The sequence below is a fragment of the Pan troglodytes genome, chromosome 23, assembly GCF_028858775.2.
Source record: "Pan troglodytes isolate AG18354 chromosome 23, NHGRI_mPanTro3-v2.0_pri, whole genome shotgun sequence".
In the NCBI taxonomy this organism is placed as follows: domain Eukaryota; kingdom Metazoa; phylum Chordata; class Mammalia; order Primates; family Hominidae; genus Pan; species Pan troglodytes.
In genome coordinates this window covers 52,214,822-52,228,697 of record NC_086016.1, presented here as the reverse complement: position 1 = coordinate 52,228,697, position 13,876 = coordinate 52,214,822, and the positions used below count along the sequence as shown (strand labels likewise).

Sequence of the window (13,876 nt, the reverse complement as noted above, 5' to 3'; positions counted from 1 at the left end):
GGACTGCTGCTCTAAGTGGATGCACAAACTGGTATAACTTGAAAATAATGAAATCACCTGATGTGTGACCCAGCTGGGTGCTGCGGCCACACGGACTACAATAAGAACCTGTGAAACCTCGATCTCACCATAGACTACTCAGTGCTCAACCGGGAATGAAGAGGGCCGGGACAGAGCCACCACATGCTCGCAGCTCAGACCCCACCTTCAGGCCAGTGGATCCTACCTGGGGGCCATTCTGTCCTCAGGGGCCATTTGATGGCATCTGGACATGCTCTAGGTTGTCATAACATGGCCAGGGTAGGATGCAGCTAAACAGCCTCCAGTGCCCAAGACAAGCCCCACCACAGAGAGTGCTTCAGCCTAGATGTTGGAGCGCTAAACGTCCAATTCAATTTTAGCTGCCTTCATCCAAATGGCAGAGGGTTTACCAGACAGACATTCGTGTATAAAACAACCTGAGCCCCACCACTGATGTTAAGAATTCCCATCTCACATGTGTTGTCTACAAACCTCAGGAGCAGGCCAGGGCTGGGGGACAGTGCTGTTCAAACATGCACAAGCACGGTCTCTTCCTCCAGTCACGTGCCCCAGCACGCTGTCCACATTTGCTCCCTCCCAGGCTACAACCATGTGTTCCCCTCTGCTGCCCTCGTGTGTCAGACCTCACCTAGGTAACCTCAGAGGGTTGTGTTTAGGACAGAACCTGACCCAGGCCGGCTGGCATTACCTGGACCCTCCTCCCGCCACACCTGTGACCCGCTCAGCTCTGCCCTAGCCTCAAGGCTACACGCAGGAAGGAACTCCAAACCACCCACTCTAGTCCTCTGACACGACCCTGGACAGTTGCTGCAGAGCAGAAGATGTTAATTACTTTTTCTTTTTTGTTTTTTGAGAAGGAGTTTTGCTCTGTCGCCCAGGCTGGAGTGCAGTGGTGTGATCTTGGCTCACCGCAACCTCCGCCTCCCAGGTTCAAGCGATTCTCCTGCCTTAGCCTCCAGAGTAGCTGGGATTACAGGCATGCACCACCATGCCCAGCTAATTTTGTATTTTTAGTAGAGACGGGGTTTCTCCATGTTGGTCAGGCTGGTCTCCAACTCCCAACCTCAGGTGATCCGCCCGCCTCAGCCTCCCAAAGTGCTGGGATGACAGGTGTGAGCCACTGTGCCAGGCCTGATGCTAATTATTTTCTTTGTTCACTTGCTTACTGTCTGTTCTCTCTCTCAAAATGCGAATTCTCTGAAGCAGTGTCCAGCACAGCAAGCACTCTAATAATCTGTTGAATTAACGTCAAGAAGGAAACAGCATCTTCTGACTCTCCCACAAGCAAATGAAAAATTTAGCATAATTCTTTCTTTTGCCACCTTTAGGTCAGAAGTTATAAATAAAGTTTTATGAGGACACAGCCACGTCTGTTTTCAGCTACGTGGTACGACCACCCTGTGGGGAGGAGCTTTGAAGGAGACGGTGCTTGACCGGTTTGCTGATCTCATTAGATACTCTGTATCAGCCTTTTTGCACATTGTATTTTCTCTTTCAAAAAAGTTCTTTTGCTGTGGTCCTTAGGTTTTGTGATTGTGTTCACAGCAATTCTGACATGTCTGAGTGTGCCTCTCTCAGCCTCAAGAGGACCTGACTTTGCCTCACTTGAGGTTTTTTATACCGGGAAATCCCTTGGCCTGGGCTCCGGATCCCTGCCCATCTTTATTACTCAGGGGACACCTTCTCTTCTCTGCCCCATCAACATCCGCAACATCAAACATTTCTGGTTTTCTTCCTCTTGAGCCATTTCCTGGCGACACCCCTGAGAGGGGCTTCCTGTTAGCAGGGTTGAGGGGCCTCCATGATTATAGGCGCCTTTCCCCAGAACTGAGCATTTCTCTGGCAGCACAGAGATTCTAAAATCCCAATAGACACCTATCAATTTCATCTTGGGGATCCCAGGGTTAACAACCAAGGTCAAGGCTGGGCACAGTGGTTCATGCCTATAATCCCAGCACTTTGGGAGGCCGAGGTGGGTGAATCACCTGAGGTCAAGAGTTCGAGACCAGCCTGACCAACATGGCGAAACCCCGTCTACTAAAAATACAAAAATTAGCCAGGTGTGGTGGCGCACAGCTGTAGTCCCAGCTACTTGGGAAGCTGAGGCAAGAGAATTGCTTGAATCCAGGAGGTGGAGGTTACAGTGAGCCAAGATCAGGCCACTGCACTCGAGCCTGGGCAACAAGAGCGAAACTCTGTCTCAAACAAAGAAAAAAAAAACAAAACCCACAAAAGGTCAGGCGCAGTGGCTCATGCCTGTAATCCCAGCACTTTGGGAGGCCGAGGCAGGCGGATCACAAGGTCAGGAGATCGAGACCATCCTGGCTAACACATTGAAACCCCGTCTCTACTAAAAATACAAAAAATTAGCCAGGTGTGGTGGCAGGCACCTGTAGACCCAGCTATTCAGGAGGCTGAGGCAGGAGAATGGCATGAACCTGGAAGGCGGAGCTTGAAGTAAGCCAAGATTGTGCTACTGCACTCCGGCCTGGGAAACAGAGGAAGATTCCGTCTCAAAACAAAAACAAAAACACACATACACATAAAAACCAAGGTGAAAAAGAGTGAGACAGCAGCTTCCTCGTGGGCAGAGCTACCCCCCAGACCTCCCACCCCCCAGCTTAAAGCAGAAAACTTCTATTCATCTTCCAACAGGCAGTGCTGTGGGCTGTGCAAATGGACTTCAGCTCAGAAGCCACTTCCCCAGGCAGCTTTTCCAATTCCTGCCCTACCACAATGTATGCACAGGTCTGTTTCTCCTGGGGAAGAAGAAACAGACCTGAGTATGGAGTCCAGCTCCGTCTTCACCACCATAGGCAGCAGGAGTAGAGTAAACCGCTGCTGAGTTCAGCTCAGTCAATGACATCCACATATTCTTTCTTTAGGTATAAAAACAAATCCTTTGATCAGCCAAAAACAAATGCAATAAAAAATGGATATATAAAGCCGGGAGTGGTGGCTCACGCCTGTAATCCCGGCACTTTGGGAGGCCAAGGCGGGCGGATCACGAGGTCAGGAGTTCAAGACCAGACTGGCCAACATGGTGAAACCCTGTCTCTACTAAAGATACAAAAAGTTAGCCTGCTGTGGTGGTGGGCACCTGTAGTCTCAGGAGGCTGAGGCAGGAGAATCGCCTGAACCCAGGAGGCGGAGGTTGCAGTAAGCTGAGATCGTGCCACTGCACTCCGGCCTGGGCGACAGGGTGAGACTCCATCTCAAAAAAAGAAAGAAAGAAAGAAAGAAAAAGGATATATACTTTAGGAAACGTACAATGTCATCCCCAAGCCCTATTTTAAAACATCTAAAGTACTTTAAACAGTACCTCAGCATGCCTGTAACACTAACTTAGATCATAACACTATAATTATATGGAAGCAACAACTACCCAGAAATAACTGACTGCATTTAACAAATGAACACAAAACACATAAAAGCACAAGTTTAAACAGTGACCTGGCTGGGTGTGGTGGCTCATGCCTGTAATCCCAGCACTTTGGGAGGCCGAGGCAGGTGGATCACCTAAGGTCAAGAGTTCGAGACCAGCCCGGCCAACCTGATGAAACCCCATCTTTACTAAAAATACAAAAAATTAGCTGGGCATGGTGGTGCACACCTGTAATCCCAGCTACTCAGGAGGCTGAGGCAGGAGAATCAATCAAACCCAGGAAGCAGAGGTTGCAGTGAGCTGAGATCATACCACTGCACTCCAGCCTGGGCAACAGAGTGAGACTCCATCTCGAAAAACAAAAACAAAAACAAAAAAAACAAAACAGTGACCTGGTGCCCTCTCCCAAAGTCCACTCAATATCCAAGAGCCTCTGTGTGAAGCCAGCACCTGGAGAAGCTACTCTAATCCCGAAACCCTCTCAACAAACAAAGCATGCCCAAAACTGATCCCTTCAATGATGTGTGTAGCCATCACAAATCTAGAGACAGGGTTGTGTTCTGTCACCCAGGCTGGAGTGTAGTGGCTGGATCATAGCTCACTGCAGCCTCCAACTCCTGGGCTCAAGCGATTCTCCTGTCTCAGCCTGACAAAGTGCTGGGATTATAGGCATGAGCCACCGTGCCTGGTCCATAACAATTCTTTAAAAGACAAAACCTAATTTTCAATGTGGAACATAGACCCCTGAGCATACCTTCGCACACACTCTCCAGAGAGAAGTAGGTGGTCTGACTGATACAGCCTGCGCCCTCCACCAGGGAAGTCACACAGCCAATCAACACTCGGGGGCTGCAGTCTGAGGGACTCCCATGGTTTCTGCTGTCGTCTTCCCACTTATCAGAGACAGCTTCTACCTGTAAAACAAACACACCGCTCTAAACCATAATACAAGAACTACAAGAAAAGGAAACTACAGGCTGGCATGCCTGTCTGAGACCATTAGGGCTGCAAGTCCAAGATCAAGGCCCTGGCAGATTCCGGGTCTGGTGAGGGCCTTCTTCCTGGTATACCGTCGGTGTCTTCCTGCTGTGTCCTCACATGGCAGAAAGGGCAAAGGGGTTCTCTGGGGTATGTTTCATAAGGGCTCTGCCCTTGTGACCCAGTCACCCACCAAAGCCTCCTAATAAGATTGCACTGGGGTCAGGATTTCAACATACGTATTTTGGGGGACACCAACATTGAGTCTACAGCAATCCCTTATGAACACTGATGCAAAAATCCTCAATGAAATATTATCAAACCAAATGCAGCAGCATATTAAAAGGATTATACCCCATGACTAAGTGGGGTTTATCCCAGAATGCAAAAGTGTTTCAACATATGAAAATCAGTCAACATATTACATTGATAAGATGAGGGAAAAAATCACGATGATCTCAACTGATGCACAAAAAGCATTTGACAAAATCAACACTTTTTATGATGCAAACACTCAATAAACTAGGAATCGCAGGAAATCTCTTCAACACGAGAAAGGCCATAAACAAAAAACTCACAACAAACACCACACTCAATGGTGAAAGGCCGAAAGCTTTCCCCTAAGATCAGGAACCAGGCAAGGATGCCCATGCTTACTTCAAGACTTTCAAATTTCAATTATCTTTATTCACAGATGGTAGAATCTCATCTGTGGAAAACTCTAAAGATTCCACACATGTAAATGAAACAAAAAATGGTTAGAGCTAATAAATGAATCCGGCACAGGACACAAAGTCAACATACAAAAATCAGATTTCCATACATTTGCAATGAAAAATCCAAAAAGGAAATCAAGAAAAATGATCCAAAGAAAGGGAAAACAATTCCATTTATAACAGCACTGTTAGGTTAATAGGTTAATTCCTCAGAACACTTAGTAACCTAACTAAGGAGATGGAAGACACGTAAAATGACACTAATGAATGAATTAAATACCTCAATAAACAGCAAGACAACCATGTTCATGAATTGGAAAACCTAGTATTATTAAAATGACAATCTTAAGACTTAATTATTAAGATGACAATACTACTCAAAGTGATTATAAGTGATTATTAAGATGTTAATCTTAATAATGATTATTAAGATGTTAATCTTAATAATGATTATTAAGATGTTAATCTTAATAATGATTATTAAGATGTTAATCTTAATAATGATTATTAAGATGACAATCTTAGACTTAATTATTAAGATGCCAATACTACCCAAAGTGATCTATTACACAAATTCAGGTTGGGTGTGGTAGCTCACGCCTGTAATTCCAGCACTTTGGGAGGTTGAGGCAGGTGGATCACTTGAGGTCAGGAGTTCAAGACCAGCCTGGTCAACATGGTGAAACCCCATCTCTACTAAAAATACAAAAAAAATTAGCTGGGTATAGTGGCAAGCACCTGCAGTCCCAGCTACTTGGGAGGCTGAGGCATGAGAATTGCTTGAACCAGGGAGGCGGAGGTTGCAATGAGTCAATATCACATCATTGCACTCCATCCTGGGTGACAGAGCAAGACTCTGTCTCAAACAAACAACAAAAAAACCCAACAAATTCAACGCAATCCCTATCAAAGTCCTATGGGTCTATTTTTATATAAATAGAAAAACTCATCTAAAATTCTAATGGAATCTCAAGGGACCATGAATAGGCAAAATGGTCTTGAAAAGGAGTAACAAAATTGAAGGTTTCATACCTCCTGATTTCAAAACTTCCTACAAAGTTACAGTCATCAAACTAGTGTGGCACCAGTGTAAGGACAGAAATATAAACCAATGGAATAGTAAAGAGAGCCCAGAAATAAACCCTTGCATGTGCAGTCAATTGATTTTTGACAAGGACCATTCAATAAACTGCAATTGTGCAGTCTCAAAAAAAAATAGTGCTGGGAAAATAACCATGGGCAAAATAATAAAGTTAGACTCTCGTTTTACACCAAACACAAAAATTAACTCAAAATGGATTAAAGAGGCCAGGCGTGGTGGCTTACCCCTATAATCTCAGCATTTGGAAAGGCGTGGGATGGGCGGATCACTTGAGCCCAGGAGTTCGAGACCAGCCTGGGCAACATAGGGAGGCCCCATCTCTACAAAAAATACAAAAATTGGGTGAGGCGGCACACACCTGTAGTCCCAGCTGCTCAGGTGGCTAAGGTGGAAGGATCACTTCAGCCTGGGAGGTTGAGGCTGCAGTGAGCTGTGACTGTGCTGCTGCACTCCAGCATGGGCAACAAAGTGAGATCCTGTCTCAAAAATTTTTTTTTAATGAATCAAAGACTTTAATTTAAAAGCAAAAACTATAAAACTCTTGGTAGAAAAAAATCTTCATAATCTTGGATTAGTCAATGGTATCTTGAGTGTGACACCAGAAGTACATGCAATAAAAGAGACAGATTAGACTTCCACCAAAATTTAAAACATCTGTGCATCAAAGGATACCATGAAGAAAGTGAAAAGACAATTGATAAAATGAGAGAAAGTATTTGCAAATCACGTATGTGATGAGAGATTAATATCCAGAATATATAAAGAATTCCTACTACAAGAAAACAACCTAATTTCAAAACGGGCAAAGGATTTGAGTAGATATTTCTCCAAAGAAGATATATAGATGGCCAATAAGCACATGAAAAGATGCCCTCACAAATCATTAGGGAAATGCAAATGAAAACCACAGTGAGATACTAGACTACCTCACAACTACGAGGAATAGCTATTGTCAGAAGAAAAAAAAAAGAAAAAGAAAATAGCGAGTGTTGGCAAGGATACAGAAAAAGTGGCAGCCTCATGCACTGTTGGTGGGAACATATAACGGTGCAGCTGCTGTGGAAAACATCTGGTTCCTCACAAAGTTAAACCTAGACTTACCATACAGCCCAGCAATTCTCTTCCTAGGCGTAGCCCCAAAAGAACTGAACAAGGACTCAGACAGACTTGTTCATGGCAGCACAATTCACAACAACCAAAAAGTAGAAACAACCCAAGTGTCCATCAACAGATGAATGGAGAAACAAAATGTGATTTATTCACACAATGGAATATTCAGCCATAAAAAAGGAATTAACTTTTGATACATGCTACATGGGCAAATCTTGAAAACAGAAGTCAAATAGCCAGACACATGATTCCGCTTATATGAGGTATTTAGAATGGGCAAATTCATAGAGACATAAAGTAGAACACTGAATAACTGTTTAATGGGTACAGAGTGTCTACTGGGATGCTGAAAAAGTTCTGAAGACAGATTGTGGTGATGGCTGCGCAACAATGTGAACGTGCTTAATGCCACTGAACTGTACATTTCAATATGGTTAAAATGGTATATTACGCATATTTTACCACAAGAAAAATATCTAAATAAAAAATAAATCCAGAAGTACATTCAGGTTTATACCACATGGGGATCATTCCCATCAAGTGAGAACGGCTCACAACACAGAAACTGTATTTTCCACCATATTAATAGCAAAGGGACAGAAACTATGGGATCATTTGGAAGATACTGAAAAGTACTTGAAAAATCCATTACTAATTTATAAAAGCAAGATTGTGAGTAGAGATGAACCCTCTTCACCATAACAAAAAAGGTCCTGCATTCCTTACAAGATGGAACAAGTGAAGGGCAGCTGACCACCAAGAGGGCTGGGATTTGCTGGACACCCAGGGGCCAGTTTTTCCACATTGTCACATTTCTGAGATCAGAATGAGTCTCACAACCTACGTTTCCATTTTAAATTTTCATTATCAAATTAATGGTGTATCTTAAAATCAACGGGAATTTGGTATGAGAACCTGCTTTGGAAGGCCGTGAGTGAGTACACGACCACAGCTCAGAGAACGAGGTAAACATCATCTCCACAGGTTCTGGGTTCCAGATCCTCTTTCAAAGATTCTGAACCTAGAGTACTCCTTTAAATACACACAAAAACATGAGGACTATCGTATAATTTCAAGTTCAAAAGGAAATCTTTGGAGGAAAAAATATAATTAAATAATTGGGAGAGGAAAATAGGGTAGTGTGAATGAGCCAGTTGTACATCTCTGATGATGGAAGTCCATAAATACTAACATTGGTGAATTAATAAAAGATACAAGCATATTGCTTAAGTGACTCAACTATCTACCAGATAAGGTAGAAACAGAAACCCAGAAGAGCATCAGGTCTGCAGCATGAAAGTGCAGGTGGGGAACGTGGAGGGAGGCTCTTCTACTTTGCATTCACAGTCTCTAAGCCAGAGCTGACAGAAATGTTCTCTATGTGTGCTGCCCAATTTGGTAGTCACTAGGCTTCAGTTAGCACTTGAAATGTGGCCAGGGAAACTGAGGAAACACTTTTATTTATTTATTTTTAAGAGACAGGGTCTCTATGTGCCCAGGCTGGTCTCGAACTCCCGCCTCAGCCTCCCGAGTGCTGGGACTCCAGGTTTATGCCACCGCACCTGGCTGTAAGTTGCATTTAGTTTTAATAAATCGAAACTGCTGCACATGAGTGGTGGCTACCATATTGAATGATGGAATTCTAGACTTTGAATTATTTTATTGGGTATGCTTTTTTTTTAATTTGAGAAAGATGATACTAAGCATTAGATGGTACTAACTATAATAGTATAATAAAGTACATCTCAAGTATTTTTAAAAAGTAGTTAATAGCTCAATACGTTTGCCAGATTCCAAATTACATTTAAAAATCGCTGGGCGTGGTGGCTCATGCCTGTAATCCCGGCACTTTGGGAGGCCGAGGTGGTGGATCATGAGGTCAGGAGATCAAGACCATCCTGGCTAACACAGTGAAACCCCATCTCTACTAAAAATACAAAAAATTAGCTGGGCGTGGTGGCAGGCGCCTGTAGTCTCAGCTACTCTGGAGGCTGAGGCAGGAGAATGGTGTGAACCCAGAAGATGGAGCTTGCAGTGAGCCAAGATCACGCCACTGCACTCCAGCCTGGGTGACAGAGCGAGACTCCATCTCAAAAAAAAAAAAAAAAAAAAAAAAATCGAAAGCTTTCCCATACAGGAAGAAAAAGATTAATTTGAAAATACAGTGGAAAATGATGTTAATAGAACACATAAAAACTCCTGAAAATAAATTTAATAAGAAATTTACAGGACCTAAAAGAAGAAAACTATTGAACTATAAAAAGAATACAAAGGAAGGCTTAAATAAATGGACAGACATATGGAAAAGACTCCATATGACCCAAATATCAATTATTCTAAATGAAATCCATAAACTCAGTGCCATCCAAAGCAAATCTGGGCAGAGGGGGAGAAACAAGATTCCAAACTCATCCAGAACATGTGAAGAGCCAGAAAAATACCATATGCTAATAAGAGCAAAGAAGGGAAACCTGCTCACCACCTATCACAGCAACCATGCCATGGGGCCCCCTTACAAGCATCAGGACCACATCACATGCAGGTGGGATTCTGATACATGATTAAGGAATTTTCCAAATCAGCAGGGAAAAAGTGAGCTACTCAGATGACTGGCTAGCCATTAGGAAAGCAATGTCTGGTTCCTTCTCTCAGTCTGTGCACCAAAATAAATTCCAGGCAGGTCAAATATTTAAATATCAACAAACAGGCCAGGCATGGTGGCTCATGCCTGTAATCCCAACACTTTGGGAGGCCGAGGTGGAAGGACCACTCGAGGCCAGGAGTTTCAGATCAGCCTACGCAACACAGTGAGATGCCATTTCTACAAAAAAATTTTAAAAATTAGTCAGGTATGATGGTGTACACCTGTGGTCCCAGTTACTCAGGAGGCTGAGGTGGAAGAATCGCTTGAGCTCAGGAGTTCCAGGCCGCAGTGAACTATAATCGCACTACTATACACCAGCCTGGGCGACAGTGCAAAGCTCTGTCTCAAAAATTAAAAAAAAAAAAAATTCTAATTGTCAATACACAATTTTCAGAGTAAAATTTGAATATTAGGAATAAGAAGTGGAATAAGCCTCCCTAAGGCTTCTTACAGCATCCAAAAGCTACATGGAAAAGAGGCACACTTAACTACAAAAAATGAAACTATAAAACACAGTCAAAGATGATCCTGGGGAAAATATTCCTAATACTTTCATATAATAATTTTCCTTAAAAAGCTCTGATTTCCCTAATATATAAGCTTTAACAAAAGAAACAGCTGAACTCAACAAAAATGTGGACAAAGGACCCAAAAATAATTCATAGAAAAAACATGAGGCCGGGCGCGGTGGCTCACACCTGTAATCCTAGCACTTTGGGAGGCTGAGGTGGGCAGATCACGAAGTCAGGAGCTCCAGACCATCCTGGCTAACACGGTGAAACCCCGTCTCTACTAAAAATACAAAAAAATTAACTGGGTGTGGTGGTGGGTGCCTGTAGTCCCAGCTACTCAGGAGGCTGAGGCAGGAGAATGGCGTGAACCCAGGAGGCGGAGCTTGCAGTGAGCTGAGATTGCGTCACTGCACTCCAGCCTGGGCGACAGAGACTCCGTCTCAGAAAAAAACAAAAACAAAAACAAAAACAGAAAGAAAAAGAAAAGTTACCATACTTAAGGCTTAAGTGCAAATTAAGTGCAGTCTCTCATTCTGCTCCTAAGAGTATAAATTTGTATATTATTGATGTTACTTTGGTGATAACCATTAAATTGTTGAAAAAGCAAGAAAATAATGGATATATAATTGCTATGTTCTCCACAGCATAAATTCATAGTCAAACTTTACTTTCTAAAGTATACATCTATGTTGTTTGAATGATTCACAAAGACTGCTGTTTGTTTATTTATCGAGACAGGGTCTTGCTCTGTCATCCAGGCTGGAGTGTGGTAGTGCAATCATAATTCATTGCAGCCTTGACCTTCTGGGCTCAAGCGATCCTTCCGCCTCAGCCTCCCATGTAGCTGGGACTACAGGTATGTGCCAAGACACCAGGCTAACTTTTGTGGGGTTTTTTTTTGTAGACACGAGGTTTCACCATGCTGCCCAGGCTGGTCTCTTAACACCTGAGCTCAAGTGATCTGCCTGTCTCAGCCTTCCAAAGTGCTGGGATTACAGGCGTGAGCCACTGTACCCAGTCTATTTTTTAAAACATAAATCATAAAGAGCAAAAGCATCCCCTTGAAGGTACATTCCACTCTTTCTCCCTTGGCCGGGTCATGTCTGATAGATTAAACACAAGGAAAACAACACAAAGTCCCGTGGCGAAGAAAAACTGTTCCCAAATGAACTCAAACCTTACCCTGATTGCTTTCAGTCCATTGGACACCTTATTTTCTTCCACAACTGCAATCACTTCCTGTCCAACATTCAGAAGCACTCTGCTAGTCACAGCATCACTGGAGAAGTAGATCAAATCATCAATCATGCCATAATCGCTGCAGTACCTTGTCACGACACCCCGTACAGTTTTCAGCTTAGTGTCACCTGAGGTAGGTAAACAAAGAAGTTATCTTGGCCATAAAAGCAAGCGCACGCTACAGTGAACCCCACCAGAGAAAGGCAGAGTGCAAAAGCCTCCTTTTTTTGCAGTTCGGAGGCACTGACTCCGAACGGGCTGACTTGAGACAGAGAGAATCCCATCAGAGAGTGCTGTGTCTGGAACGTGGGGTTTGGAAGCAGACAGCCCAGTTTCCTCAGAAGGGCACAGGTAGTGGTTGTGGAGGTGACAGCCCTGACTCCACAACAGACTGCATGGGGTTGACTCCTAGCTCTTCTACTGCCATTGGTGTAACCCTGGACTAGGTCCTTAACTACTCTGGGCCTGTTGCCATCTGTAAGATGGAGACTAATCGTCACTACCCAAGAGAGCTACTGAAGGGTTAAGCGGCAGAACACACGTGCATGTATGGACCTCTGCGTGGCTGACACGAGTTAAGTGCTACGTAAATGGCCACTTATATCAGCATCTGGGAGTCATTAGCATGCACGGTTTTATTAGTACTATCGATTATCTTTTTATTACCATCAGCAGCAGCCTCAGAAGACTGGAGAATCTCAACAAACATGGTGCTGGAAAAGGTTCGGGGCCGGGCAGACAAGTCTGGCCCAGGAGCAGCGCACGCCCTCAGCCGTCTGGCCACTGCTGCAGCCACGGTCCTGAGTCCTGAACGCGCCTTTACTGCAGCTTCCCAGCCACGGGAGGAACCTGGGGCGACGGTTACAGTACAGGCATGGGATCTGAGCGCTGCCAAGAGCTGGAGCTCCAGCTACCGCTGAGCGCGTGTTCTACCGAAGAGATCCACGGAGCAAGGGCTCCAGGTAACCCAGCCGGCCCCCCGGGCATCGGCCCTCGTGGATCCAGAGGCCCTGAACACGCTGCCTGCAGCAGGAAGCTCCCCTCCTGAAGCCTGTTCCTGTCTTTTCTCACAGAAGGCAATTAGGGACCCACTACTGTGGATTCCATTCCCACATAAGGAAACATCGGGAGAAGCCATCAGAACCTCGGGAGAGGTCGGGCGTGGTGGCTCAAGCCTGTAATCCCAGCACTTTGGGAGGCCAAGGTGGGTGGGTCACCTGAGATCAGGAGTTCGAGACCAGCCTGACCAACATGGCGAACCCCCCCTCGACTAAAAATACAAAAATTAGCCGGTCGTGGTGGCGGGTGCCTATAATCCCAGCTACTCGGGAGGCTGAGGCAGGAGAAACACTTGAACCCAGAAGGCGGAGGTTGCGGTGTGCCGAGATTGCGCCACTGCACTCCAGCCTGGGCAACAAGAGCGAAACTCCGTCACTCACACACACACACACACACACACACACACACACAAACACAAACACCTCAGGAGAAAGGAACGGTGAGGGCATCCAGGCGCATCCCGGGCTTTAGAAAGATGGGCTCGAAAACCAGACAAGGAAATGGCACGCCTTGGCGCAGCGCGTTCTGAAAGGACAGGCCAAGTCTGCGGGGCCGCGTTTTTCGGGGCTTTCTAGACACACAACCGCCAATGACGCTGCGGACAGGGAGGAACGACGTGGAGAGACAACTTGGCAGCTGCTCGGCGTAAACACACAAAGTGAGGGCGGGAAGAGGGGCTGGTGTCACCGGAGAGACCTCACAGAGGACGGGCGCCCAGAGCGGCGGGATGCTGTGGGGTCGGAAGCCTCCGGAGGTGAACGGGGATCCCCGCCAGCGGAGATGAGGAAAGGCCGGGCCCAGCGTTGCCTGCCGGCCCGCACTGCACTCAAAGACCTATGGGCGCGGCTCCCTCGTGGCCGACACGCGAGGGCCCGGGACCCGCCTCCCAGCCGCCTCCCGCGAGCCACCTTCCGCGAGCTCGGGCTCCAGCCGCCCGGCTTCCTCCCTAGGGGTGTCCGCCGTCCTCCAGAAGAAGGCCACCAGCTTGGCTGCGAGGCTCAGCATGGCCCTCGCCCGGCCTAGGCCGCCGTCACCGCCGCTGCCGCCGCCCGCACGCGCCCGCGCCGCTCCCGCCGCCCGCCACCAATG

At 45.7% G+C, this 13,876-nt stretch overlaps 1 protein-coding gene across 5 annotated transcripts in view; it reads right to left on the bottom strand.

Annotated features, from left to right (window-relative positions):
• Positions 1 to 13,876, bottom strand: part of MOV10L1 (Mov10 like RNA helicase 1) — a 71,000-nt gene extending 57,124 nt beyond the window's left edge. The window contains exons 1-3 of one of the 5 annotated variants that reach the window (XM_024352585.2): positions 13,696 to 13,876; positions 11,672 to 11,856; positions 4,182 to 4,341 (exon numbers count right to left, since the gene is read on the bottom strand). In XM_024352585.2, the coding sequence (XP_024208353.1) occupies positions 4,182 to 4,341; positions 11,672 to 11,856; positions 13,696 to 13,792 (442 nt within the window). In that variant the 5' untranslated portion in view covers positions 13,793 to 13,876. Of the gene's footprint in view, positions 1 to 4,181; positions 4,342 to 11,671; positions 11,857 to 13,209 lie in introns of all 5 variants that reach the window. The other 4 variants (XM_024352586.3, XM_063808030.1, XM_063808031.1 and 1 more) reach the window with 4 other exon arrangements.